Source organism: Anas platyrhynchos, chromosome 10 (genome assembly GCF_047663525.1).
Source record: "Anas platyrhynchos isolate ZD024472 breed Pekin duck chromosome 10, IASCAAS_PekinDuck_T2T, whole genome shotgun sequence".
NCBI classification, from domain to species: Eukaryota; Metazoa; Chordata; class Aves; order Anseriformes; family Anatidae; genus Anas; species Anas platyrhynchos.
Window position 1 is genome coordinate 23,675,128 of NC_092596.1, and position 23,275 is coordinate 23,698,402.

The 23,275-nt window shown below is 58.2% G+C and overlaps 3 protein-coding genes across 8 annotated transcripts in view; all 3 read right to left on the reverse strand.

Moving 5' to 3' along the window:
* Window positions 1-2,778: 2,778 nt before the first annotated feature.
* Window positions 2,779-5,696, reverse strand: LOC119717894 (protein Wnt-11b-like). Its single transcript, XM_072042830.1, has 5 exons — window positions 5,626-5,696; window positions 5,198-5,433; window positions 4,839-5,116; window positions 4,117-4,409; window positions 2,779-3,916 (listed from the first exon to the last, which is right to left on the reverse strand). The coding sequence occupies exons 1-5, from the start codon at window positions 5,694-5,696 to the stop codon at window positions 3,742-3,744; spliced, it is 1,053 nt and encodes a 350-aa protein (XP_071898931.1). The 3' UTR covers window positions 2,779-3,741.
* Window positions 5,697-11,117: 5,421 nt separating this feature from the next.
* LOC119717892 (transforming growth factor beta activator LRRC32-like) lies at window positions 11,118-14,253 on the reverse strand. Its single transcript, XM_038184458.2, has 2 exons — window positions 13,596-14,253; window positions 11,118-13,104 (listed from the first exon to the last, which is right to left on the reverse strand). The coding sequence occupies exons 1-2, from the start codon at window positions 13,713-13,715 to the stop codon at window positions 11,131-11,133; spliced, it is 2,094 nt and encodes a 697-aa protein (XP_038040386.2). The 5' UTR covers window positions 13,716-14,253; the 3' UTR covers window positions 11,118-11,130.
* Window positions 14,254-15,397: 1,144 nt separating this feature from the next.
* The window catches only part of EDA (ectodysplasin A), a 70,983-nt gene continuing 63,105 nt past the window's right edge, over window positions 15,398-23,275 (reverse strand). The window contains exons 7-8 of one of the 6 annotated variants that reach the window (XM_038184465.2): window positions 21,296-21,375; window positions 15,398-19,580 (exon numbers count right to left, since the gene is read on the reverse strand). In XM_038184465.2, coding sequence (XP_038040393.1) covers window positions 19,329-19,580; window positions 21,296-21,375 — 332 coding nt within the window. In that variant the 3' untranslated portion in view covers window positions 15,398-19,328. Of the gene's footprint in view, window positions 19,581-21,253; window positions 21,385-23,275 lie in introns of all 6 variants that reach the window. The other 5 variants (XM_038184464.2, XM_038184463.2, XM_038184461.2 and 2 more) reach the window with 5 other exon arrangements.

Sequence of the window (23,275 nt, forward strand, 5' to 3'; positions counted from 1 at the left end):
AGGAGAAGAGAGATGCAAGGGAGTTTCCTTAGATACAAAGCCTTTACTCATGCTTGTGTCTTGTGGTGCGAGAGTGGAGGCGCCAACCATCCCAAAGGTCAAAGTAACATCCCCCAGATATTTACAGCACTGCAGACGTTGATCAACAGCTCAGCACTGAGGCAGTGGCCCCACCGTGCGTCTTCTCCTTGTTCTAGCTCAGGTCTCCTTGTGACGAGCAGAAGGAAAGAGAAAAGAAAGAGAAATATCCCAACATGTCCTAGTGTCACTCTTACCCCCAAACTTTTGCTTATTTACCAACATCTTGTTGCCTTGGCTTGGATTATCCTCCTGGAATAAGTTATGCAGCATCTCTACCGGTATAAATAATAATAATAAAAAAAAAAGTGCTTTATCAATGAGGTCAAAAGAGCCCATGAAGATCACTCTCCTTTCTCCAGACTTCATTGTCGCACAATCTGACCAGCAGGGAAGGATCACGTTCACACCAGCGTTACTCCTTTCAAACACAAATTAAAAGTCGAGTAGTAACTACAGGCAGGCTTTGCAGAGCAAACCCTTTGCCCGGTTCTCACCACATTTCATGCAGAGGGCTGGTTTTCTTTTGTGCACAGGCCACATTCAGAGCCATGTCTCCCATGTCAGCTCACAGCACCAGAAAGTGAAAAACTTCTGCCACCACCATAGAGAATTCAGCTCTGGGATTCTCATTTCCAGCGACAGATAAACAAAAAGCCACAAGACCCAGGGAAAAATGGCTAGTGACAGGAAAGTCAAAGAGGTAGATCCGTCACATTAGCAGCGAGCCCGACGAGGGCTCATGAAGCAGAGGGTAATGACAGCAGCCTACCACAGCCTGGAGAGGACTGATTGTGAAAGTGGGGCAAGAAAAACATGCGAGGATGTGTCTGAAGGGCTGCAAAGCCATAATTGTTACGGAGATCCTCCCGGTGTCACGGACAGTGCTGTCACCGTGCCCAGGTTTGGTCAGGTCCTGAAGAGGTACCTACCAGAGCCTGAGATGTTTTTTTGGGGGACTGAAGTTGCAGACAGCTAAAGAAAGACCCGCTAGCACTGATTTATTTCGCTGGCAGTGCTGCACTGACTAGTGCTGGAAGCCACCCAAGGGCGATGTCAGGGGCCAGGTTTTCCCATCTTTTACCTTGGAGGGTGCTTGTGCTGGCCTGTGCCAGGGGTCAGGGCTCTGTGCTCCCCTGGCAGCCTTTATGCTAGCTTCCCTGCCGGCAGAGTTGGAGAAAATACATCCAGTCAGATGGATCCCCTCAGCCCGCGGGGCCAAGTGGGTGGTTTATTCCCCCCGGACCCACTGCCGGATATTAATTGCCTTGTTCTGGCTCTCAGTCCCTGGGAGACTCTTCCAGCCCAGCAGATCTCACAAAGCTGGTGATTCCAGCTGCGGGCCCAGATTGCAACGCTTCCCCCTCTAAACGTTGTCACTTCGCTGTCACCTCCCCACCGCAGCCCCTCCTGCCAGCCTGACCCTCGGCACCCTTCTGATAATTACAGCACTTCCCTGCTGCCCGCAGGACGTCAGCAGAGTCCAGTGCCCCCCCTGCACCTCGACCCCTCCAGCTCGTCCCTGGGCCATGCAGGCAGCCCGAGGAGCAGAGGGCTCTGCATATTCAGCCCTTGCTCCTGCCTTTTCCCAGGCAGAAACTCAAACAGGACCTCTCCAGGAGGGGATCGCGACATCTCCCCGGGGCGTTCCTCCCTATTGTGGCTCCTCTCCTCTGCCCCAGGCGCTGTGTGTTTGGAGTTACCAAATGCAAATCACATTTCCCACCCTCCTGGCTGGCTCTCTCCCTCCGCAGTGGCCTTTGCCTGTTTTCTTCTCCCCAGCTCGTTTTGCAATGCCCTGGGGAGCTGGGGGGGAGCTGGCAGCCCCTCCTGGTTTCACCTCCCTCTGATCCGGCCCTGCGGCGCCTTTGGGGTGCACAACCCTCCTAACGAGGTACCTGCACCCTGTGTGCTCCGCCTGGCTCTGGGCACAGAAACCACAGCCCTTCCGCAGCCCAGCATCCCTTTTCCGAGGAATGCTGGTGACTAACTCCTAATTGCATTTGAAGAGAAGCTGCAGAGAGCTTCGTGGCCTCGCGCAGCTGTGGCGGAAGCCTCGCAGCTGCGGCCTTGCTGTCACCCTGGGAAGGCTGCGTGTCAGCAGCCCCAGCAAGTCAGCGGCACATTAACAACTGATAATGGTAGTTAACTCGCTTAGTTAGCTGTGTGAGCATCTGCTTCACCCCTGAGCATTTCGGCTTCCAGCTCCCAGGCTCCTCTCGAGCCACCTTGGGCTCCCAGCTATTAGTCATTGTTAATAAGGAAACCTGGAGCACATTAAATGGAGGGGATGGTTTACAGTAAAAGCTTATGAATTGATTCTGTGACCCAGCAGAGGCTGTTAAAAATGATTGAGTGAATATGGAAATGAGTAATCTTACAGCTGGACTCGGGGCTGAGCGCAGCCAGCTCCATTCAATACAAACCACAAATAACACAAGGCGCACGCAAAGCTGGCCGAGGCTCTCGGGCACGGTGGGAGCTGCAGGAAACCGGCCTGGGACTTCGGTCACATTTACCTGAGCCCCTCACGCTGTGGGTTCTCCTCAGCACGTGTGCGTTTAGGCTCGGCCCTTCTCTCCAAAGGCTGCACGAACTGGAAACTCTTATTCCATCCGAGCACTTGGCCAACCCCTGGGCTAAAAGCAGTCGAGGCAACAGGGGGAAGTGACAGGCAGATCGGGACCCCATCCGTGAGGCACACTTGTTTAGTCCAAACTACAGGCACTGGGATCAGGAAATAAGCCCCAGCTGCCTCAGTTTCCAGCTACCAGAACTTTTATGCTTTGTGCTTTAGGGTCTCCTCCCGGGCTCATTTTCTCTGTGCATGGCAAGGAGCTGGAGGGAGGTGGGCTTAGGAAATAGAGGTCTGTCACAGAGGGGAACGGTACGATAGGTTTATTTAAAAAGCACACATCAGAACAGAATCCTGCTTACACCAAGTATGGAGACAAAATGTTTGTTCTGGTGTCCCTGGGGCCCTGTCCTCTCTCCAGGCCAGTGCCAGCTCGCCTGGTATCAAAGGGGTCGGAGGAGTGGGCTGAAATCTCCTCGCTGTGAGAGGTTGTAGGGGGGACTGATGGGCTCTGGCTCCTGGAGCCATACCTGGTTCTGCCTGCGTCCCAGCCATGTCGTTCCAGATGCTGCAGAGGGCACTGGAGCAGTGTTTGCCCACCAGGAGGTTTTAATGGTGCAGAAACCTGCTGCCAGGGGAGCTGCCCGTGACCCCCTCACCCTACGCAGTTTTCCTCCCCTGCAGCCTCCTCCCGCCGGGCAGCTCGCTCCCCCCTGCCCATCCATCACTCCTGGCTTTCAGGCCACTGTCAAAAACCTCCCGCGACAAGACAATGGCAGCCCAGGGTCCCCATTCACCCCTGGAGAAAAGGGCGAAGTGATAAATGGACGGTCCCCAGCTGGAGACGGGCGCTGGATGCCCCCGCTGTGCTGCGGGAGGGCAGCCCTTTGTCTTGCTCCAGGCAGAGGTCGGGCTCGGGGTTTCGGCTTCCCATCATCGCTCAGTTTGGGGTTTTCCATGGCAATGCTGCAGCCCAGGCTCCCAGCGTGGTCCCCTCCTTGCCGAATTCGGCGCATCCCCAGCGGCTGCTGCCCAGTCTCCAGCTGCGCCCCGGGGGAGCCCTCCTGTGCCCCGCGCCACCCCAGGAGCTATTTGCAGACGTATTTCTCCACCAGCCGCCGGCACCTCTTGCACACCACGTAGCAGCACCAGTGGTACTTGCAGTGGCACCTCTCCACCACCTCCTCCGTGTAGGCGTTGTAGCCGCGGCCGCAGCACAGCAGGTCGCAGCCCTCGCTGCCCATTGAGCTCTTGTTGCACTGCCTGCCCAGAGGAGAGAGGCGAGGGGTCGGGACCATGCCTGCCGATGCAAGCAGCGCTTGGGGCTGCGCAAAACTTCCTCACACCCCCCTGCCACCACACAAAGGGATCGCCCCGACCGCCACCGAGCACTCCTGGTTCCACGTGCCGGATGGAAGCTGTGCCTGGGAGGCTGCCAGAGCGCATCTGCAGCAGTTCCTTACCTGTCCTGCGTCCCCACAGACCCCAGGGGGACGTTGGGCACGCAGTAGTCAGGGGAGTTGATGAGATAAACCAGATCCGTCTCCTTCAGCAGCCTGACGCCTGTTTCTTTGGGTACCAGCTGCTTCCTGGCCCCGACGAGCCGGTGGGTCACCCTGACGGCTGCCAGGTACTTGGACTTGAGCTCGGAAGCGATTTCGCCCAGGCCTGGCAGCCCCTTCCAGCAGGTCTTAACCGAACAGGAGCCCGAAACACCGTGGCATTTGCACCGGGTGTCCAAGGAGTCGCTCAGCACCTGTGGAGGTTGGAAAGAGGATGAATGTGCTGCCTGTGGCTGGTGCCCACCCCGCCAACTGACTTGGATGAGCATCCACAGGAAGTTTCAAGAGATGAAAGAGCTCTGCTGCCACCTGAGAGAGCTCCCTCTTGCTTAGGGGTGGAAGAAAACGATGCTACTGGGACAGCGGAGTGCCTTCTTTTAATAAATATTGAGGGGTGATAAGCACGTAACCCTTGGGAAGGGTTTGCAGGAGCTTGTGGTGGGCTGGCAACATTTTTTTGGGGGAGGAGGAGTAAGGGGAATGTCTCTGCAAACACATCTACCTCCAATTTAACCACGTGGGTGTCTCCTCACTCTAAGGACGGCACCCCCTGGACTGCCTGGGGTGTCCCCCTGTGGCTCAGCCCCCCTGCAGCAGGCAGTGGGGTCCCGGCGCACACCCACCTGCCTGCCCGCCGCACCGTTGTGCAGGTTGACGGCCCTGAGAGCCGTCCTGCCCGGCCCGCTGGACTTCACGGGGCTGTCGGCGAAGGCGGCGCCGAGCTGGAGGCCATAGCGCAGGTTGTCCCCGCAGCCACCCCATCGGAAATCGGGGCCGGGCACCTCGGAGGGGGCAGAGCCGCAGGAGCAGAGGGGCAGCGAGCCCGAGGCGCAGGCTCGGGCGATGGCGTGGGCGACGGCGGCCGCGGCCAGGGCGTGCACGAAGGCGGACTCGCGGGTCCCTGAAAGAGAAGGAAATCTCGCGTCCCACAAGGGAAGGAGGCTTGTTTTGTTTCGTGCTTCCCGAGGGGAGCCCCCTTTACCTTTCAGCAGGTCAGGACCGAAGCTGGGGGCGCGCTGGATGGAGGAGCAGTTCCACCTCATGCCCTCGAAGGTCTTCTGGCAGGCGCTCACGGTCTCAGCGGCCGCCCGGACGACGCTGTGCATCACCTCCAGGTTCCTGCGGCACGTCTGGAAGTGCTCGGGCACCACCCCGGCCAGCAGCCCGCAGTGGTGGCTTTCGTCCCAAGCCACCCCGCTGCCGCTCTCCGCCAGCCCCCTGCGGGGAGAGGAGAGGGGAGAGGGGACCATGGGCACCGGGCTGGGGGCCAAGGGATGGGGACCACAGGTGACGAGCAAATGGGGACCTGTGGAGAGGGTGACAGGGGGCAGAGCCGCTGTGGGGGACCCCTAGGGAGCCCCCCATCCTTCCTTCCCCTTCCTCCCTCCCCCCTTGCGCCCCGTTACTCACAGCCACTGGATGGCCGCGGCGAGCCCCAGCTGGCAGAGCAGCAGGGTGGTGGGCACAGCGGGGTGGCCCATGGCTGGGGACAGGGCTGGGGATGGGGATGGGGCCGGGATCAGGGCCCCCGCCCCCTTTATACCCGCGGCGCTGCCGTCCTGCCCCCCGGGGAGGGGAACAAAGGCGGTTTCGGGGCCATTCACAGCTCACAGCCCTCGGGGAGGCTGCCCCAGCCCCTGTCCCCCAGCCTGGGGACCCTGCTCGTCCCCAGAGTGGCATCTCCTTGGGGAAAAAGCCACGGTGGCACAGCGCAGCTCCATGAACGTGGTGGCAGAGGGTGCCTGGGCTCTGCCCTGTGCCCCACCAACTTCTCAGCCCACTTCTCAGCCCAGCAGGGCACGGGGGAGGCCCCGGCACCGCAGGCGCTGCTCTCCCAGGGTGAGCGGATATCACCTTTGGCATCTCCAGGAGAGCCATTGGACTGCAAAGCAAACACGAGTTTCTTTGCTCAGCAGATAAAAACTTGTCCTTGCACGCAGGGGATGCTGGCAGGGGACGCAGGCTGGCAGGAGTCAGACAGGGATGACATTAGGAAAGGACAAAAGGGGTTGGCAAGGGCTGATGCTAATTTATCTCATTTTTTTCTCCTTATTTTCTTTGCTCAGAGCTTTAAAAAAAAAAATAAAATCCATTTTCCTGGACCCAGAGAGAGCAAAAGCCTGAGCCCCTCTGTCCCCACAGCCCCACGGTGACGGGGAGGACTCGATGGCAAGCAGGGCTCCAGATGTGCGCGGGTCAGCCAAGGGCACGGACGCTGCTCTCGGGGGCCCGGAGCAGCCCCAGCCCCCGGGGACAGCAGAGGGAAAGCTGTGCGGAGTGTGGGCACTCCGGGACCCCCGTGCCCCCGAGCCCAGCGCTGCGCCAGCACTGGAGCTAATTGCGTGTGGGGAAATCCTGCCCCCAGACAGCCGCTGCTGGGCTGTGCTGGCAGACAACCCATGCTCCTGACCCATTGTCTCCAGCGGGGCACCAGCAGGGCTTTCATAACCCTGAGGGCCAGGCTGCTGACAGCCAGGGCGAGCAGCAGGGGCCGCGGGGAAGGGGCCCCGCGTGCACCCTGCGAGCAAATTCCCCGTAACCTGGTTCAAGCACTGCTGCAGGGAGGTGATGGGATGCGGTGCGACGTCTCCCAGCTCCGCACGCCGCTGTGCGCCCCGCGCAGAGGGGCTTGAGACAGCCCCAAAACTAAAGGCACCCACTAGGAAACACGGAGAGGATTTAAGCCGGGGTGGTGCCCGGGCACGGGGCAGCTGCAGAAGTGTCCCTGCTGCTGCCAGGCTTGGTGGCAGCGGGCAGCAGCTCTGTCTAGGACTTCTACTCTGGGATTTCACTTTCTCCCTCGCTGTGCAACTTCCCTTCTGGCAGGAAGGTGCTTTCCCTCTGCAGGGCTTCGTGGGGCGCCTGGTGAGCATCCCCCCCGTGACCTCCCTCTGACTTGCTGGCCCCTGAACCAGGGCCAGGACACGCAGCCTGAACTGGTGACCTTCCCAAATCTCTCTCCTGCGCCCCAAAGGCCAGGGTGCTTTGTGCCTGGGCAGCGGCCCATGAGGAAGGGTCCCCAAGGAAAGGGCTGAGGTCACTCCTGAATCCCAAGCAGAGCTACGAGGGGCTGGGCTAAAAGAGGGAAAAGAAAGGGAGAGGCACGGTATTATGGCTCCTTGGCATCAGCTGGCTCCGATCCCGTTAACCTCCCTGCTCCTGGCTGAAAAAAAAGCCCTACAAAGCAGCACCCGGTGCTGGGCCAGGCGCTGGTGCTGCGTGGGACGGGGCAGCGGCTCCACGGCTGTGGCCACCAGCTCGGTGCTGCTGCTCTGCGCTCTGGAAGTCCCTGATATTTTTTGACATCCCACCTTCCCAGCGTGGCTTTTTGCAGATCCTTCTCCTACCTTGGCCAGAACCAGCTGCGGTGTCCCCACTTCTCCCTCCCGCTGGCCCCGTACGGGCCCTTTTCGCTCCAGCCCTGAAGATTCTGATCTTGTGAAATGTTTTCCTCTGTAAGTTCCCTTTCGCAGCCCTGGGGAATGGGGAAATGCCTTGCGCCTGGAGGGGGACATCGCGGGGAAATCTGAGCAGCTTCTGGAGGGATGAGGAATTTTTGGACCAGGAAAAGCTGCTCTTGGTGGGGCCGGGAGGGGATCGGGTGCTTTTCCGTGCATCATGCGCGCAGCCTCGCAGGGAGGTCAGCGTTGAACCCAGCGCACGTTGGAATTGCCAAGCAGAGATAACCCTGCCAGCCTGCTCCAGTGCCTCCCAGTGCCTCCCAGTGCCTCCCAGTTAGCAGACAGCACCAGCCTGCTGTGCTGCGAGGGCGCATCGCTGGCCCACGTTCAGCGCGGTGTCCTCCAGGGCTCCGGGGCTTTGCACCCCAAATTTTGGTTTTATTGACCTGGGGCTAGGTGAAACCGCAGCGCTGCTGGAGCCACACTGGGTCTGAGCAGGGTCAGAGCTTCCCAACCAGGGCAGAGCTCTTCTCAGGGCAAGCTTCGTGCCAGGCCCCGATGGGAGAGGGCATGTTGCCACCTTCTGGCCAGCGGCTTTGCTCTTAAGGGCCACCATCTCCCCCCAAATCCGAGTCACAAGTGTTGATCTCCGAGGGACTTTGCTTCCTCGGGTGTGTTTTTGGGCGCAAGGTGACTGCAGGACGCAGGCGGGTTCCTGAGAAGCCGCTGCCAGCACAGGGCACAGCGTCCGCAGGCTTCTGATGCCAACCTCCGTCTGCCTCCTACAAGAGGTGATTTTCACCTCTTCGCAGAAACGTTTAGCGATGACTGAGTGGCAGGAAAAAAAAAGGCTTCCTTTTAAAGCAAACGCAACGCTTCGTTTGATGTCAGTTCCTCTTAGCTCCATCCTTGAAGCAAGCGCAGGGCGAGCACTAAAAATACCCCTTCCACTTCCACGTCGGGCTGCCGTGGGGGCAGCAGGAGGCTGAGGAAGGGGGTTCCCGGCCCAGCAAAAGGCAGCTCCTGGGGTAGAAAGTGAAGCGGTGACCAGTTGGGTCCCTCCGGTTTGTGAACTGGGCAAGCACTTGGCGATCCCTCACCGCGCATCGCCCCAGCTTGCAGTCCCTCGGGAAGCTTAAAGCTTCACCTGAGGATCCTCCACGGGCTCCCTCCCTCCAGGTGCTCCTCTCAAGCCCCTGGAGAAGACAGCGCCCTCCGCACCCCACGCTCACCTATGCGCCAGGGAGGAACCCCAGCCCTGTGTCCGGGAGGCTGTGACAGCTTCAGTGACACCAGGGGTGGTGGCACGCGGGCATCCAGCCTGGCTGCGGGTGTCCCGGCCACCTCCAGCCCTGTCCTGGGGACACAGATGGGACCTGGGTTGGTGGCACTGGTGGTGGCCGCGGTGGCAGCAGGTGACCGACCCGCTGCAGGACGCTGCTTTCCTGCAGGGAAACCGCCCCCCTTCCTCTTTCCGATGCGCTCAGGCGGTGACCTCAGCACGGGACGGATACCCAGAAGCGCTCCGTGGGTGGCAGCGACCTGCCAGGAGCTGCTCCATCAGCTCAGCACCCCCAGGAGCACGGGGACACCACCTGCCCGCTTCCCCTCCGCACCCAGAGGGTGCTGTGCCTGGACCAGCGGTGCCTTGCAGCTGGGGTGGCTCACGCTGGAGGGGAACGGGGCACCTGGGGACATCTCCGTGCTGCTGGGATTGGGGCCGGCTGCGGCAGCACGCCCTGTCCCCAGGGCCCCAGGACCGCAGGGTGGGGGCACCCAGCTGCACAACATCTGCCTGCGAGCCTGGGATGAGCGAAGCTGCCGCAGGGTTTGGGAGCTGCTTTCCCAGCCCCTTTCCCTGCCAGCGTCTGCGGGCTGGGCAGGCTGCGTGCCGGAGGTTCGGCGGCAGGTCCCCGGCCGGCCGGAGCCCCACCAGAGAGGAAGAAAGTGTCATGAATAACACGCCCGGCCTCGCCAAGCGGGATGGAAATAGCTGGCGGGAGTTTTGTTGAGTCACGCAGAAGGGGCTGTGGCAGCGAGCGATAATGGAAAGCAGGGGTGGCAAAGTCCTGCGAAAGGGAGGGACCGGCCGCTGGCACGGGGAAGCTGCCACCAGCCCCTTGTCCCATCCCAAAGGGACATCAAACCCAGCCTGCCACGGGGAGCCCGGCTGCTGTGCCGGGACGGTGCTTCCCCAGAGCCCGTGGGAGCACGGAAACATCACCCCAAAAAAATTCAATAAAAGGGATACCTTCGGCGGCGGTGTGCACGCACGTGGGCTCCTCTGGTGGGTGAAACACGGAGCAGGGGAGAGGGGCAGCTCAGCACACCGGGCAGCACCCCGAAGGGCATCCCGCACCGAGAAAAAGGGAAAACACAAAAACCGTGCTCTGAATTCGGGCTGGTCGCAGACGAGGTAATTTCCACATGGGTTAGCAGAACAGCTAGCTGGGAATTCCTGATAAAATCTATTTTGCTCTGAAAACGGACTGATTCAGTGAAATGCGAAAGCTTTCCACTGGAAAGAATTAGTTTTGCTGGATTTCTCAACTAATTCTCTAGAAAAGTTGTAAACGGTCAGAAGATTTTAACCACCGCTGCTCTCTGTCAGGCTCCGATTTATACCCTTACAGCTTGGCACAAACCCAGGACATTTTGACATAATCATTTATTTGCTCAAACCTCCAAATTCTACAGATCTCTTAACCTCGGTTTGAACCAAGGAAAAGCTTCTCCAGGCTTTTTTTTCCTTTAAGGCTCGTTGCCCCCTGCCCTGGCAGCCTCTCCAGCCCCTTGGCTAAGCCAGCAGCTCTCTTCCACCCCTCTTACCCTGCACCACGAATCTTTTTGCTCTCAGAAATGCCCTTTGCTTCACAGTAAAACCATGATAAGCTTGAGAAGAAAAAAAAAAATTAAAAAAGGAAAGAGGTAATTGGGATTTTGAGTGAATTCCAAGCCCTTTTGCTCTCACATCCCCCAGCACAACAGGTGTGTGGACGAGGAGGTGGCGCACGCTGGGCCGGCTGGGGACTTTCAAGGTGGAAGCAGAGAGATGTGAAACACGAGGTTTTTGGCACGCCCTGATATTTTCCCTTTCCCAGAGCTGGTCCCCGGCCCTGGATGGTGGGAGAGCCGCGAGGCTGTGCGGGCAGCCACCTTCTCACAGCGGCTTTCAGCAGGGACAGAGCAGCACCAGCTGGGTTTTCGTCTCCTTAGTGCTGAAAACATTGGAGGGCAGGGCAGGACCCCCCCTGCGGCTACTTATTTAAGTATCATTTCATTATTAATTATTTAATTTCTTCCACAAAGTAGCGTGGACGGGGACACCTTCCTTCTCAAGAGCGAGGGGGCTGCAGGAACCCAGCCCCTCCTGGTGCCTGCCCAGCGCTGGGCTCAGCCCCGACGTCGCTCTGCAAACCATGCAAGATGTGGAAACGTGTGCCCAAATTAATATTAATAATAATATTAATAACAATTAGCATTCTGACCAACAGCTGCAGCTCCCAGCACCTGCCTACACTTTAGTGTCACCGTCTGCTGGCTTCTCCTTGGCTGCCTGCCCCGTTCTGGGATGGGGCACGAAGCCGCCCCCATTGCTGCCCCGCGCAGCCCCGCACCCCGGCGGCTTCTGCCCCTTCCTCAGGAGGCAGCATGCGCCGTAACCCAGGCACAGCAGGATGCTCAGCACCACCAGCAGCACCGCCAGAGCCCCTTTGGGACGCGGGCAGGGCCCCCAGGGGTGGCTGCTGAGTGGGGCCGAGAAGTTGCCGCGGCGGTGGCCATAGGCGCAGAGCGCCCGGTCCAGGTCGGGCAGGCGCACGCGTGCTGCCCGCAGCACGTCCAGCCAGCCCAGCCCGCAGCAGCTGAAAGGGTTCCCGGCCACCCACAGCACCCGCAGGCTGCGAGCCCAGCTCGCCACGGCCAGCTCGGCCAGCGCCGGCAGGTTGTTGTCTCGGACGTCCAGGCTTTCCAGCGGGGAGCAGAGAAGCCCCGCGGGCAAAAGGCTGAAGCGATTGCCCGACAGGTCCAAGGATTTGAGGGCGCCCAGGCAGGGCAGATCTGCCGAGCCGTCCCCCATCTGGTTGCCCCGCAGCCAGAGCTCCTGCAGGGAGAGCTCCAGCCCCCCCAGGGCTGTCCTGGGCAGGGCCAAGCCCCCGTTCTCCGACAGGTCCAGGGAGAGCAGCGAGGTCTGGTTGAAGGCGTAGGGCTGCAGCCGGGTGATGTTGTTCCTGGAGAGGCTGAGGTGCTTCAGCTGGGGGACGTTGGAGAAGGCGGTGCAGGGTCCTGCCCCCTGAGGGTCCCCTCCCGATGTCCCCCCGCGGTCACCTCCCCGGCTCTCACAGGGCTGGAGGCTGTTGGAGCCCAGGTCGATCGTCTCCAGCTGGGGCAGAAAATCAAAGAACCAAGGCGGCAAGGCGCGGAGGAGGTTGTCGTGGAGATCCAGGAAGCGCACGGAGAGGGACACGTTCCCCTGCAACGTGGCCACGCTGTCCCCTGCTGCGCCACCTGTAAGTGTCTCCCTCGTTACGTCCTGGAGACAATTCATGGCCACGCTGAGGTTGTGCAGAGAGCTCAGGCCACGGAAGAAAGCAAATGGGAAGAGCTGCAGCTGGTTATTGCTGAGATCCAAGTTGGCCACGCGGGTGAGGCCAGCCGCGGTGCCGGAGGACCCGTTAAACCTCCCCATCTCGTCGTAGTGCAGCGTGAGCGCTGCCGGGAGGCCTGAGCTCGGGGCCAGCGAGGCAATGAGGTTGTTGGAGAGGTTTAAGTGCGTGAGGTAATGCGCTCTGGGGAGCTCCGGAAAATAGAGGAGCCTGTTGTGGCTCAGGTCGAGCACCTGAAGCAGGTAGGGTTCCTCGCCCTCCTCCGACACGAAGAGCTCCAGCGCGTTGTGGCTCAGGTTTAAAACTCGCAGCTGCCTGAGGCTGAAGCCAGAGATGCAGTGAAGGGAATTGAAGGCCAGGTTCACCACCTCCAGCTCCTCTAGAGCCCCAAAGGCTCCCTCCTCGATTTCCATGATGTAGTTGTTGCTGAGGTTGAGCTCGCTCAGCTGCGGCGTGCTCCAGAAGATGCCCGCGGGCAGCCTCGTCATCCTGTTCCCGGACAGGTCCAGCTTCTTCAGCGTGGGGAGGCTGCTGAGGTACCAGCCCGCCATGTGGCTCTCCAGGTTGTTCGCCGACAGGTCCAGCACCTCGATGTTGCCGAGCAAGCCGAAGGCTGCCCCGTTAGCCAGGTAATTGCGGTCCAGGCGGTTGGAGCCCAGGAGGAGAGAGCGCAGCCGGGGGAGCTGAGCCAGGGCGGCTCCCGACACCGCCTCCAGCTGGTTGGAGCGCAGGTCCAGGTGCTCGAGCTGCCCAAACCCACTCATGTGGCTCTCCGACAGGTTTCGGATGAAGTTGTTGGAGAGCTCGAGGTACTTCACTCCTTGGCTGAGCTCCTCTGGAAACCTGTGCAGGCCGGCACCCTTGCATGACAGCTTCGTGGGGCTCTAGGGAGAAGCAGGAAAACCCATCAGCATGGGACAGGGCGCGCAAAGGCACCGCCAGCCAGGGGGTGTGCTCCTCTCCACGTGCCTGAGCGATGGGAAGATGAGCCCCGTTCCGTGTCCTGCCCCGCGATGGGAAGGGGCCAGGCCACCAAAAGCTGCTCCAAAAGCTCCCTCCAAAGTGGTCCCCTCGGAGGGCACCCAGGGCATCGCCGTGGCGGAGCAGGGGGGCACTGCTCGAGGTGCCACCAGCACAGCAGCACGGGGAGCGGCTGGGAAGGGCCCTGGGCAAACAGGCTGGAAGGCAGGAGAGCCGAGGGGAGGACGAAGGTGGGAAGAGAGGGAAGGAAAAAGGAGACGGAGACCGGCTGGGGATGGATGGGGGGATTTGCGTTTGGAACCTGCCTGCGCTGCGCAGCGGGACGGGTGCTCAGGCCCAGCTCAGCGCTGTCGGGGAGCGCTGGGGCTGCGACAGCCCTCGGAAAGAGCCTTACCTGCTGGCACGGCAGGGCTTTGGGCCTCCCCGCCCAGCCAGGCTGGGCTCCGAGGATGGCCAGGAGCAGGCAGAGCAGCAAGCATCGTGCCCCGGTGAGCTGGGCTCCCAGCCAGAGCATGGTGGGCTGCGGGCGCTGCCAGCCCTGCCCGCTCCGCCGGTGCTCTCCAGCGAGCCGGGCTCGCTATAAATAAGCCTCGGCGTGGGATGGGGGAAGGAGATAACGCGGGGGGTGTTCGCAGCTACGGAAGTGGGAGAAGAGAGACATACGACTACGGAGGGGAAAAACAGTGCACGAAGCCACAAGGAAGGGAAAGAGAAACCGCTGGAGCAGGGAGGCGGCAGGGCTGCGCAGGGGCTCAGGTGATCGACCGAAACCGCCGTGGAAATCAAGTGCCAGGGAGGAAAGCTGCTACCTGGGAAAGCCGAGGGTTGCTGCGGGGCTTCTCCTGCTCTTCTCCAGTTTCCTCTGCCCTGTGCCAGGGCTGGGCTGTGCCCGGACCCCAGCAGTGGCCACCAGGACCTCTGGGACCCTCTGGGACACCAGGGCCGCAGCAGAACTCGGTGCCCAAAGGAGAAAATTCTCCCCCTGGCCCTACAGCCGGGGCTCCCTGGTGACACCTGTGTGCCCTGGGAACCAACTGCTGTGGCTTCCCCTGCCCAGTCCCTGGGGCAGGGGGTGCCCGGCACAAAGCAGAGCCCTCAGAGGGGACCAGGGGTGATCGCGGCCCCTGGCACTGTCAGCCCTTCCCCTGTCCCCAGTGGGATGCGCAGGGCTGGGCTCCTCCCCGCCACGTCCCCGCGTCCCCAGCAGGCCTGGAAAGGGGCGGCTGTGCCACCCAGGAGCCGTGGGGACACCTCCTGTGGCAGCTCCAGGCTGTGTCCAGGTCCCCAGAACCGCACGCCATGGACACAGGTGTGCTCGTGGTGACATCTCCGTGTCCCTGTGCCACCTGGTGGTGACAGTCCCTGGGGACACAGGGCCGTGGCCATGTCCTGCTCACAGTGAACTCAAAGCGAGCTCTGCAAACCGGACTTTTGCTGCTTTTTTTTGGCTCCAGGGGGCTGATTTCTTTCCATCTGTAGGAACGCATCCGGGCTGCTGCCCAGCCTTAGCTGTTGCTCCAGAGGTAGAGCTGCTGCTCTGCTCCTAACCATGCCTGGCAGAATAATAAATATTAATATTTTTCCCTCTTTGTATATCTGTGCCACCCCTTACACCTAACGATGCAGCAGCCCGGCTTCCCCTGATGCTGCCCTGATGGAGGATGTGCTCCACCACAGCCGGGGCCAAAGGCAGCTGCAGGAGAGCAGCCCCCGATTGCTCCTGGAGGCGCTGGATGAGGCTCCACATCTGTGCAGACGTGGGAGCAGCCTCCGACCTCTGGCTGAACCTGCACAACCCCAGCCCCCAGCCAGCACCTCCCGGGGAACCCCAGCCCTCGCCCCGGCCACCGGGCACGGACCCACGTAGCAGGCACGGCGGTGAAATCAGCCAAAAGTCCCTGATCGGAAGCGAGGGACTTCTGCAGAGAATTCCTGGGCACTCACGTCCTGACCCCATGAGCTCCCCGTGCTGAAGAAAACTCAGCCACCCTACGCCACGAACCCAAACCCAGAACGCAGCACCTTTTGTTTCCTCCTCCTCCTCGTGCTGCCTCTCATTTGGGGCATCATTCCAGGTGCCCTGCTCCCACGGAGGGGGATCCCTGAGCCAGGGCAGCAGCACCCCCGGGCCGAGCTCCTCCACACCCCCCACCTGCCAGGCCGATAGAGCGCTGAGCACGGAGGAACAGCCAGAGGTCAGGAAAAAGCTTTATTTGCAAAGAAAATATTGACAATTTACATAAACTTACATCCTAATTTATATACATTATGTATAGTTTATATACAGATAGTGTCTTGGATAAAGATGTCGAAGCACAAAACAGCATCAGGATATCTCTGTGCAGCTCGGACAGGTAACGGGCTCGGAGCTGGGCGTCTGTTCCCACAGCCCCTCTCCCATTACGCTTTTATTGGGGAGGTTGAGGAGAGGCTTCCTCCTACACCTGGACGTGATGCAGGCAGACATCAGGGGGGGATCGGGCTTGTAAATGGGTGCAGCAACCAAACAGCTGCGCCTGGACAGGGGACAGGGTCTGGTCCGTGGGCCAGAGAAATGGAACAAACCCGAGCAGCCGGCCCAGAGGAGGCTCAGCTTGCAGCCGGGGGCTGGCTGTGACCAGCTGCCTTTTTGCTCCCGAGCTCTGAGCTGACACCCCCAGGGGCGTGCTGCTTGCGGCATGTCCGGATTTCACAGAGCCACGGCAGATGCACACCTGGGAGCAGCTCCCACCTGAACATCTGCCCCGTACCTTGGCAGACCGCGAGGCGCAGCCTCTCCTCCGCTTTCTCCAAATGCCCATGCCGGGACTTTTGGGGACAGTGAAGGGGGGCTCACGGCAGGCACACGGTAAGTCAGAGGGCCACGAGAGAGTGAGCGCCTTCACGGGGCTGATTGCCAGAAGAGGGGCTGCCCTAGCGGATGGAAGAAGGACCAAGCGAATGCAGTTTGCTCATCTCTCTCCAAACACAGCCCAGGTGCCCTTTTCTGAGCACCAAGTGCTGGAAGGACACTGCCGAGTCCCCTGATGGGCTGGCAGGGGGCAGCAGTAAGCCCACAGCTGCTTACCTGGGCGAGAAAGGCGCTGGAGGAAAGCACAGCCAGGTTTTTGTGGGCAGGGAGCCGTGCCCAAACGCCTTTGCTGGAGAGAATCCTTCCTTCCAAAGGTGAACACAAGAACAGAGCCGGCTTCCCTACGGATTGTCCCTGCATAGAGGGTCTTGGGGGGGGGAGAAGGGTTTTGAACGAATTAAATCCCAATCAGCTGCTTGCTACATTTCTGCAAGTGGAGTCCAGCCAAGCACGGAGCAGCAGAGCTAAGGCACGGAGGTGAGAGCGAGCTAGCGCTGCCGAGGGGAAGCCAGCAGCGACTGCTGGGGGGACCGGAGCGCTGCGCCCCCGGAGCGCTGCGCCACCGTCTCCAGCACGCCGATGTCGGTCTGTCCGTGGGGAGCTTCCTTCCCAGCCAGCCTAGGGACGGACACACATCGGAATGAGGAGACGTGAGAGGGAAAGACTGGAGCGAGGCCCTGCTCCTGCTGGAGGTGCTTGGACCCTTCCACACGCATCCTCCTCGAGCTCTTTTGTGCTGCTCCCAGCCCTGCCTGGCTCCGCGAATGGAAACCTGCAGAGGCACCGAGGGTGGTGGCGCAGAGAAGTGTCACACAGAAGGAGCTGTGCTACAGCCTAGGCAACCTGCACTGCAATACTTCATTAACGAGAACTTGTTGGAGGGTGGCCCAAGGGTTTCAAGTATAAAACACCCCCGGGGCTGCCGCAGGGCCGGCGATGCAGCGATCGCTCGGAGCAGCGGTGAAGGTGGCTCTTGGCACGAAGGCCACCCCAAGCCAGGCACTCCCTGGTCTCTGAGCCCACGTCGTGGCGCTCAGGCTGTGGTGTGAGACCAGAAGCAGCCCCTAAAACCTTCCGCTGCTCGCGAGGAGGGAGGCAGGAATCGCTTCCCCGTGCCCCCCTCCCCGCTGCCCTGTGCGCATGCCAAGGGGGAGCTTGGCGGCGCTGCCTGGGGTTTTTGCAGCAATGGGATTCTCCCTCTGCCTCCTCCTGCTCGCAGCCATCCTCAGAAGCGACTCACAGATCCTGCCAGTGGGGGACAAAGAATGCAAACTGCATCCATCGTGCTCGCCCGAGCCTTTTCATTATTTATGCTTGCCCCAAAGTCTTGCTGTTCAGACTGTATTCTAAAGCAATTCTGTTAATGATTTGCTTAATGTTCTCACTATACACAGTTGTCCTGATTCATTCTTGTCAGAGGAACATGTCCTTCTTAATCCATTTTAAAGGAAATAAACCACAAAGACTAGTTAAGTGCCCCTAAGGCTCTTGCTCGTCCAACATGTTAAGGCTAGAAAGGAGGGGAACATATTGAAAAAGAAATAGCAGGCAATTTTTCATGCAGTTATTTTACAAACTGCACGCCTCCTGTGAATAGCGAGGCCGAAGCCAAAGCTGGGTGCCCCCAAGAAATATTTATCTCCCAATAACTGCAATAGTTGGCAAGTGAGATCACTCGCTGCGGATTGGGAAAAGTGGTGGAGCTGAGGGTGCCCCGGCCGGGGGGGCCGCACCGATGGTGACCCCACACCCTGCAGGTGAGCTCTGCTGCTGGCCAGGAGCTGAGCTACAGCACCCAAGCCATCGGTTTGGGGCTTGCTCCCAGCCCTGCTATTCCTTTTGGCCATAGAGGCTGAAATTTTGCTGCCCTCTTCGCTTAATTAAATGTGCTCCAAGAAGCAACCCGGCTGCACCACCGAGCCAACGCCACCTCCAAACCCGAGCGCCCCAGCCCCGCGCTCAGCCCAAGCACATCTTATAGCTTTAGATCTCCCCAGTTGAGGGGAGGTAACGGGAGAGAGTTGCTCAAGAAGCCAAAAGAAACAATAGCGTCCCAGCTACCCTATTAGTCACCAGAAATCGAGTTATGACTAGACTCAGCAGGGCTCAGAGAAAAGAAAAAGTGGTGACTTCATGCTGGACCAGACTTCTTAAATACACATTTTTGCTAGAGCCTCCATCACCACTTATTAGAGCATTTTAGGTAGAAGAGTGCCAAAAGGAAAAGGGTGTGGGGAGGAAGGATAAAAACCACATCTAAGAGCAGGGCAGTTGCTATTAAAACAGAAAAAAGAAAAAAAAAAAAAAACCTTTCCTGTTTGAATATTTTATTCTTAAACATGACAAACTTCTTCAGAGTGTTTTCACAAGTACTTGTGTCTGCTCTACATGGCTCTGTGAAGCCTGTAGAAATGTGTTCTGGTTTGCAACACATTAATTAAAAAGACAAAAAAAAAAAAAAAAAGAACCAAACCAAACAAAAACACAACTTGCTGTAACAGCAGCAGTACTTTAAGGCAGCCCCCGTTAGGGCAGCGTACACCTCTGGGGCAATGGCAGGAGCTGAAAGTAGCAGAGGCTCTGGAACCGGGATCATCTTTATCTTTGGGACTTTGCGATTTCTGGGATGTAGAGGCAGATTTCTCTGTGCTAAGCCTGCTCTGGTGAGTGTTTAGCTTCCTCTCAGACACACCGCTTTTGCAGCCTGCTTTCAAGCTCTTCGCCTTCCTTTCTCACGCTCCTGAGGATGAATGTAAACGCCACTGACTCTGTCCTACTCGCCTCCCTTGGCACCGTGCTGCCCTCCCAGCTGGAACCGGGAAGGCAGCAAAGCAGAAACCCCATTTCTTGCTCTCGTTAGCGGGCAGAAGCAGGAGTGAAGCCTAGACAGGACCCCTCTGACCGACGTCTGTCCTCTCCTGCTGCTGCCTGGGATGCTCTTGCTAGTGCAACATAGAAGCAGAGACCCACATCACTCTCAACAAGCCTCATGTGAAGATCACAGAGCGGAATATCAGTGCAGTAATACTGGAAATACTGAGACAAGGCAGACACGCCAGCCTTTCTTCCTCACAACGCTTTTTCAGCTAGCCTTTTGATCCAAGTCTCCATGCGAGTCACAGAAGACATTGTGCTTCCTGCATTCACATATAGGAATAAATAGCTCTGGATCAGTTTTCTTTATGGCCGGATTACAGAACCCCCTGAAATACTGATACGCTTATGAACAGCAGCACTGTGCAGTTCTGTGAGTATCCTTGGATATGCCAAGTTCATCTAGGATGCTGGTGCATCTCCTAGGCGTATAGCCCCAAAGAAAGTTGTGTGCTTGCTCATGTTGATGGAGATGTCAGCATGGACCATTTTCACAGCGATCTTCTGCCTGGCTTTGAGGAGGCAGACCCCAGCTGTATAGCAGGTATTGAAGTTGGTCTTGCCGGTCTCAATACTCCGAGTGCATTGCAGAAAGGGTTTCTCATCCACCACCACCTCATAGCTGGCAAAATCTGTGAAGTTTATGTAGTATACCTGATGTGAAGCAGGAAGAAGAAAGACCGTTAGGCAGTGTATTTGTGCACCAGGAAGAAGTCCACATTCCTCTCAAGGCGTACGCATGGTCCCTCTGCTATCGATCCCTTCCTTGGCCCCATGCTCACGGGAGGTTGGCTGGTTCAGGCATAAAGACCCTCAAGCCAACAAAACGTAAGGAAACTTCGTATTTCTCTTCACACTAACAGTACAAGCATGCAAGCGTCTGCAAATCCAGGTATCTTTATGGCCCAGCTAGGAATGCTCTCGTTAGCCCCTGCTCATTAAAGGAAACGTTACAAACCTGTGCAGGCTGAGTTTCCACAGCCTGAGAACAAACCTATCTGCTACACACAGCGTTTCATCCAACAAACAGACAAAGATTTGAACTGAAGTCCTCTGTCACTTACCTGGCAAGTCCTGCTTTCTGGATCCCATGAGCCTCCTTTAGTGTGGACATCAAAATGCCCTAAGATGCCTGGGAGCTGCCTTCTGTGTAACTGGACTTGAGGCGCTTTCAAAGGCACAAGCTATTACAGGGAAGACACTCCCAGCCTCCGCAGCTTGGAGGGGGATGACCTTAGGGTATTTGCACTGATTTAACTCCTGGATTGAGTGGCTAAGTCCCCATGACTGTGACTTGCTCAGGTCCTTAACCACCTCCCATGTGGAGTTATTTTTCCTGCCCCCATCCAAGCCAACGCATGAGCAGCTCCGTGGAAGAGCCCTGCCTCACCTGGCATCCACAGCCCGTTTTATCACACCTGGCACAGTCAGTGGGCTGGCTAACTGCATATAGGCAAATCCTGATCAGGAGATTGGAGGGGCTACGATCTGTGCCAGAACCTGGACAGATTTCCAGCCTGCAGGTGACCGGGCACCCTGCCTGCTCTGGAAGGCTGGGCAGAGCGTGGCAGCTTAGAAGCTGCTCAGAAACTTGCAGGAGACTGCACTAAATGACAGTACGCCTCCTGCATTTATTTTTTTTCTGAATGAGGAAAGGAAATTACGTTTTAATTCCTGTACCCTAAACCACACTATGAATTATTTTGTTCGGTACTTTCTACCTAGGCAGCTCTGCACATCCATCGCTGGTACCAGCTAGAGCAGCAGCTGAGCCATCCTGCTGCACCACAAGGCTGCTGGCACATCGTGTCCCTCTGAAGCTACACGAAGAACGTGGAAGCAAAATGCAATTACCTGGGCTGGAGGTTGGCCAGGCCCCCCGGGCTGGGAGCCCTACGCTTACAGAGAGCGACACGGTTTCTCAAAGACCACAAGTTGTCGGGGTTTTGGGATGACATCCCTCTTAAAGCGCAGAGCCCAGCTTCCTGCTGGGCCTCTTGCTCTGCAATACGGTTTAGATTTGCTGCTGCCTGCCTGCGCAGACGGGATGGTGGGGGAAGGAGCCATCGGTGGCATATGGGATTTGGTGGGGCGCCTGCGCGCGTGTGGCAGGAACTAATCTCTTGCAGCTGGTGCCATGGCGAGACGTCTGACCTCGCACTTCCAAACTCTAACTTCTTCCTCTGACACACATCTCCTAGAGCATGAAGTGGTTAAAGGTACACACAAGTTCTTGGCATTTGCTAGTTGTCTGGAGCCCTCTCGTGGTTCATGCAAGGCTTCCATTGGAACACAAGAATAGGAGTTAGGCCTAGGACCGTACTCACTTCTACCTGACTATAGATGAAGTATGTGCCGTCCACCAGTACCTCCAGCTCCCCACTGCGGGCATGCAGCTTAAACACCTTGGGGTTCATAGTGATGCGAGACCAGTCATTGAGGACTCCACCTGAAAGATCTCAGTATGAGAAAACGGCAGTCACTCAGTACCCGTCAGGATGAAAAGCGCGGGAGCACAGAAATACAGTGACATTGCAAGCTTTCACACACAACGACACAGACCCACGTTCAGAAGTCAAGTAATTTGGTGAGAAAACCCCAGAATTAAGGGCTGTGCTGTGCTAGTTTTGACTCCTTCCCATGGCGCTGGCTCTGATGACACCAGCACTAGCTGCTGTCTGAATGGGACACCCACACCATGCAGCGTGCAGGATGAGCGATTTCCATCTCTGCTTATCCTTGTTAGGAGCAGCTCTTCTCACCTGCCCTTTTGTACTACGCTGCATTCATCCCCAGCATCGGATGCAGACGAGCTCATCTTCTGCCAAGGCTAAGGTGAGCCTATTATGGTACCTGAGTGTTTCCCAGCCCTGACAAAATGTTCTCATCAGGACTGAGTGCTGTCATCCCCACTGCACAGCAAGGCCACTGGCACATGGAAATCCGTGCCAGTGCTTTAATGTATTTGCTGTGTTTTCCAAATTCATCTCCGAGGCCAGGGGCTGGGTTTTGACACTCTGCATGCTCAGCCACAGAGCACAAACAGCTTCTGGTAGCTGTGGTTACAGCAGCCCTTCTGCAGCCCAGACCCCAGGCGCCTCTCGAGGTTTTGGCCCTTTGCTGCTGGTGACTTCCCGGGTATCGTGGAAGAAACTCTGCAGAAGGGAAGCAGCAGAATCCAGCTCTCCAGGCAAGATTCCCAGCTGACATTACCCAGCCAGAAGACTATTCAATCTCCTCGACTCCCCTTCTCTTTATTCATTCCCCTCCCCACACCTCTCTACCCAGTTTCCACGCTAAACAAAGCCAAACTTGCACAGAGAGCTGCAGACGGGTGCTTCCCTGAGGATGACAGCAAGGCTGGGATGAGAACAATGATTCCTGTCCTTATGGGAATTGGACTAAATGCGGCAAATCTGCCTGCCCCACTCAGTGCTGCTGAGCACGAAGACACAGCCTTCACCTTCATTTTAAGCCCTGCGTTTCTGCTCCCTGCCCCTAGCTGCAAGCCCGGCAGGCTGCGGCTTCTGCTCACTGTCAGCCGGACAGCATTCATGCCTGGGCGCCCAGGGAAGGCAGGCTCGGGGCTGGGGATTGTTCCCGAGCAGCAGGGAAGGACACTTACGGGGTAATTCCCACTCTTAGAGAGCAGCGTACGCTCTGTAAACATCCACGCTTCCCATTAATAACGGGATAATTACTTTCTGCACATAAGCAAAGCAGCATCTTTTCCCTAGTGCTGTTGTTAGAAACGGCCGATTTCCTTTTTGTTTTTTTTTTGGGGGATTTGGTGAGCACAGGTCCTGCAGCCCTGTCCCCAGGGCTCCTCGGGGTCCGGGCAGGGGACGAGCCAGCTCCCCTCCAGCACAGCGAGACATCGCCAGCCGAGAGCCAGCGGCTAATGAATGAGAGCCAGCTGTTGGCAAGAGGAGCAGAAACCCGAGGAGAAATCGGAGAGGGATTCGGGGAGGAAGGAGGAGAGCAGAGAAGTGCTGGTGGATGTGGGATGGCTCGGCAGGAGCTGGGCTGAGTTACAGATTGGGAGGAGGGATGCTCGGGGGGCCGGGGAGCTGCAGGGTGTGCTTGCCTGCAGCGGGGCAAGGCAGGAGGAGCTTGCAGCTGTGTGTGTCCCTCTGGAGCTGCGCTTTCCCCTGAAATATATTCTTGGGGAAATGGGGAAAAACGCAGGCTAATGGGGTTTTGACAGGAAAAGGATATACTGCTGGCTTAAAATAGAAAACAAGACCAACAAAATGGACTGGAAAAGAAGGCTGGCTGGTCAAGGGGCTGAGGAAAAATGATTTCACAACAGGTGGGAGGGGGCACGCTGTACCTGGGGGCCAAGGGGA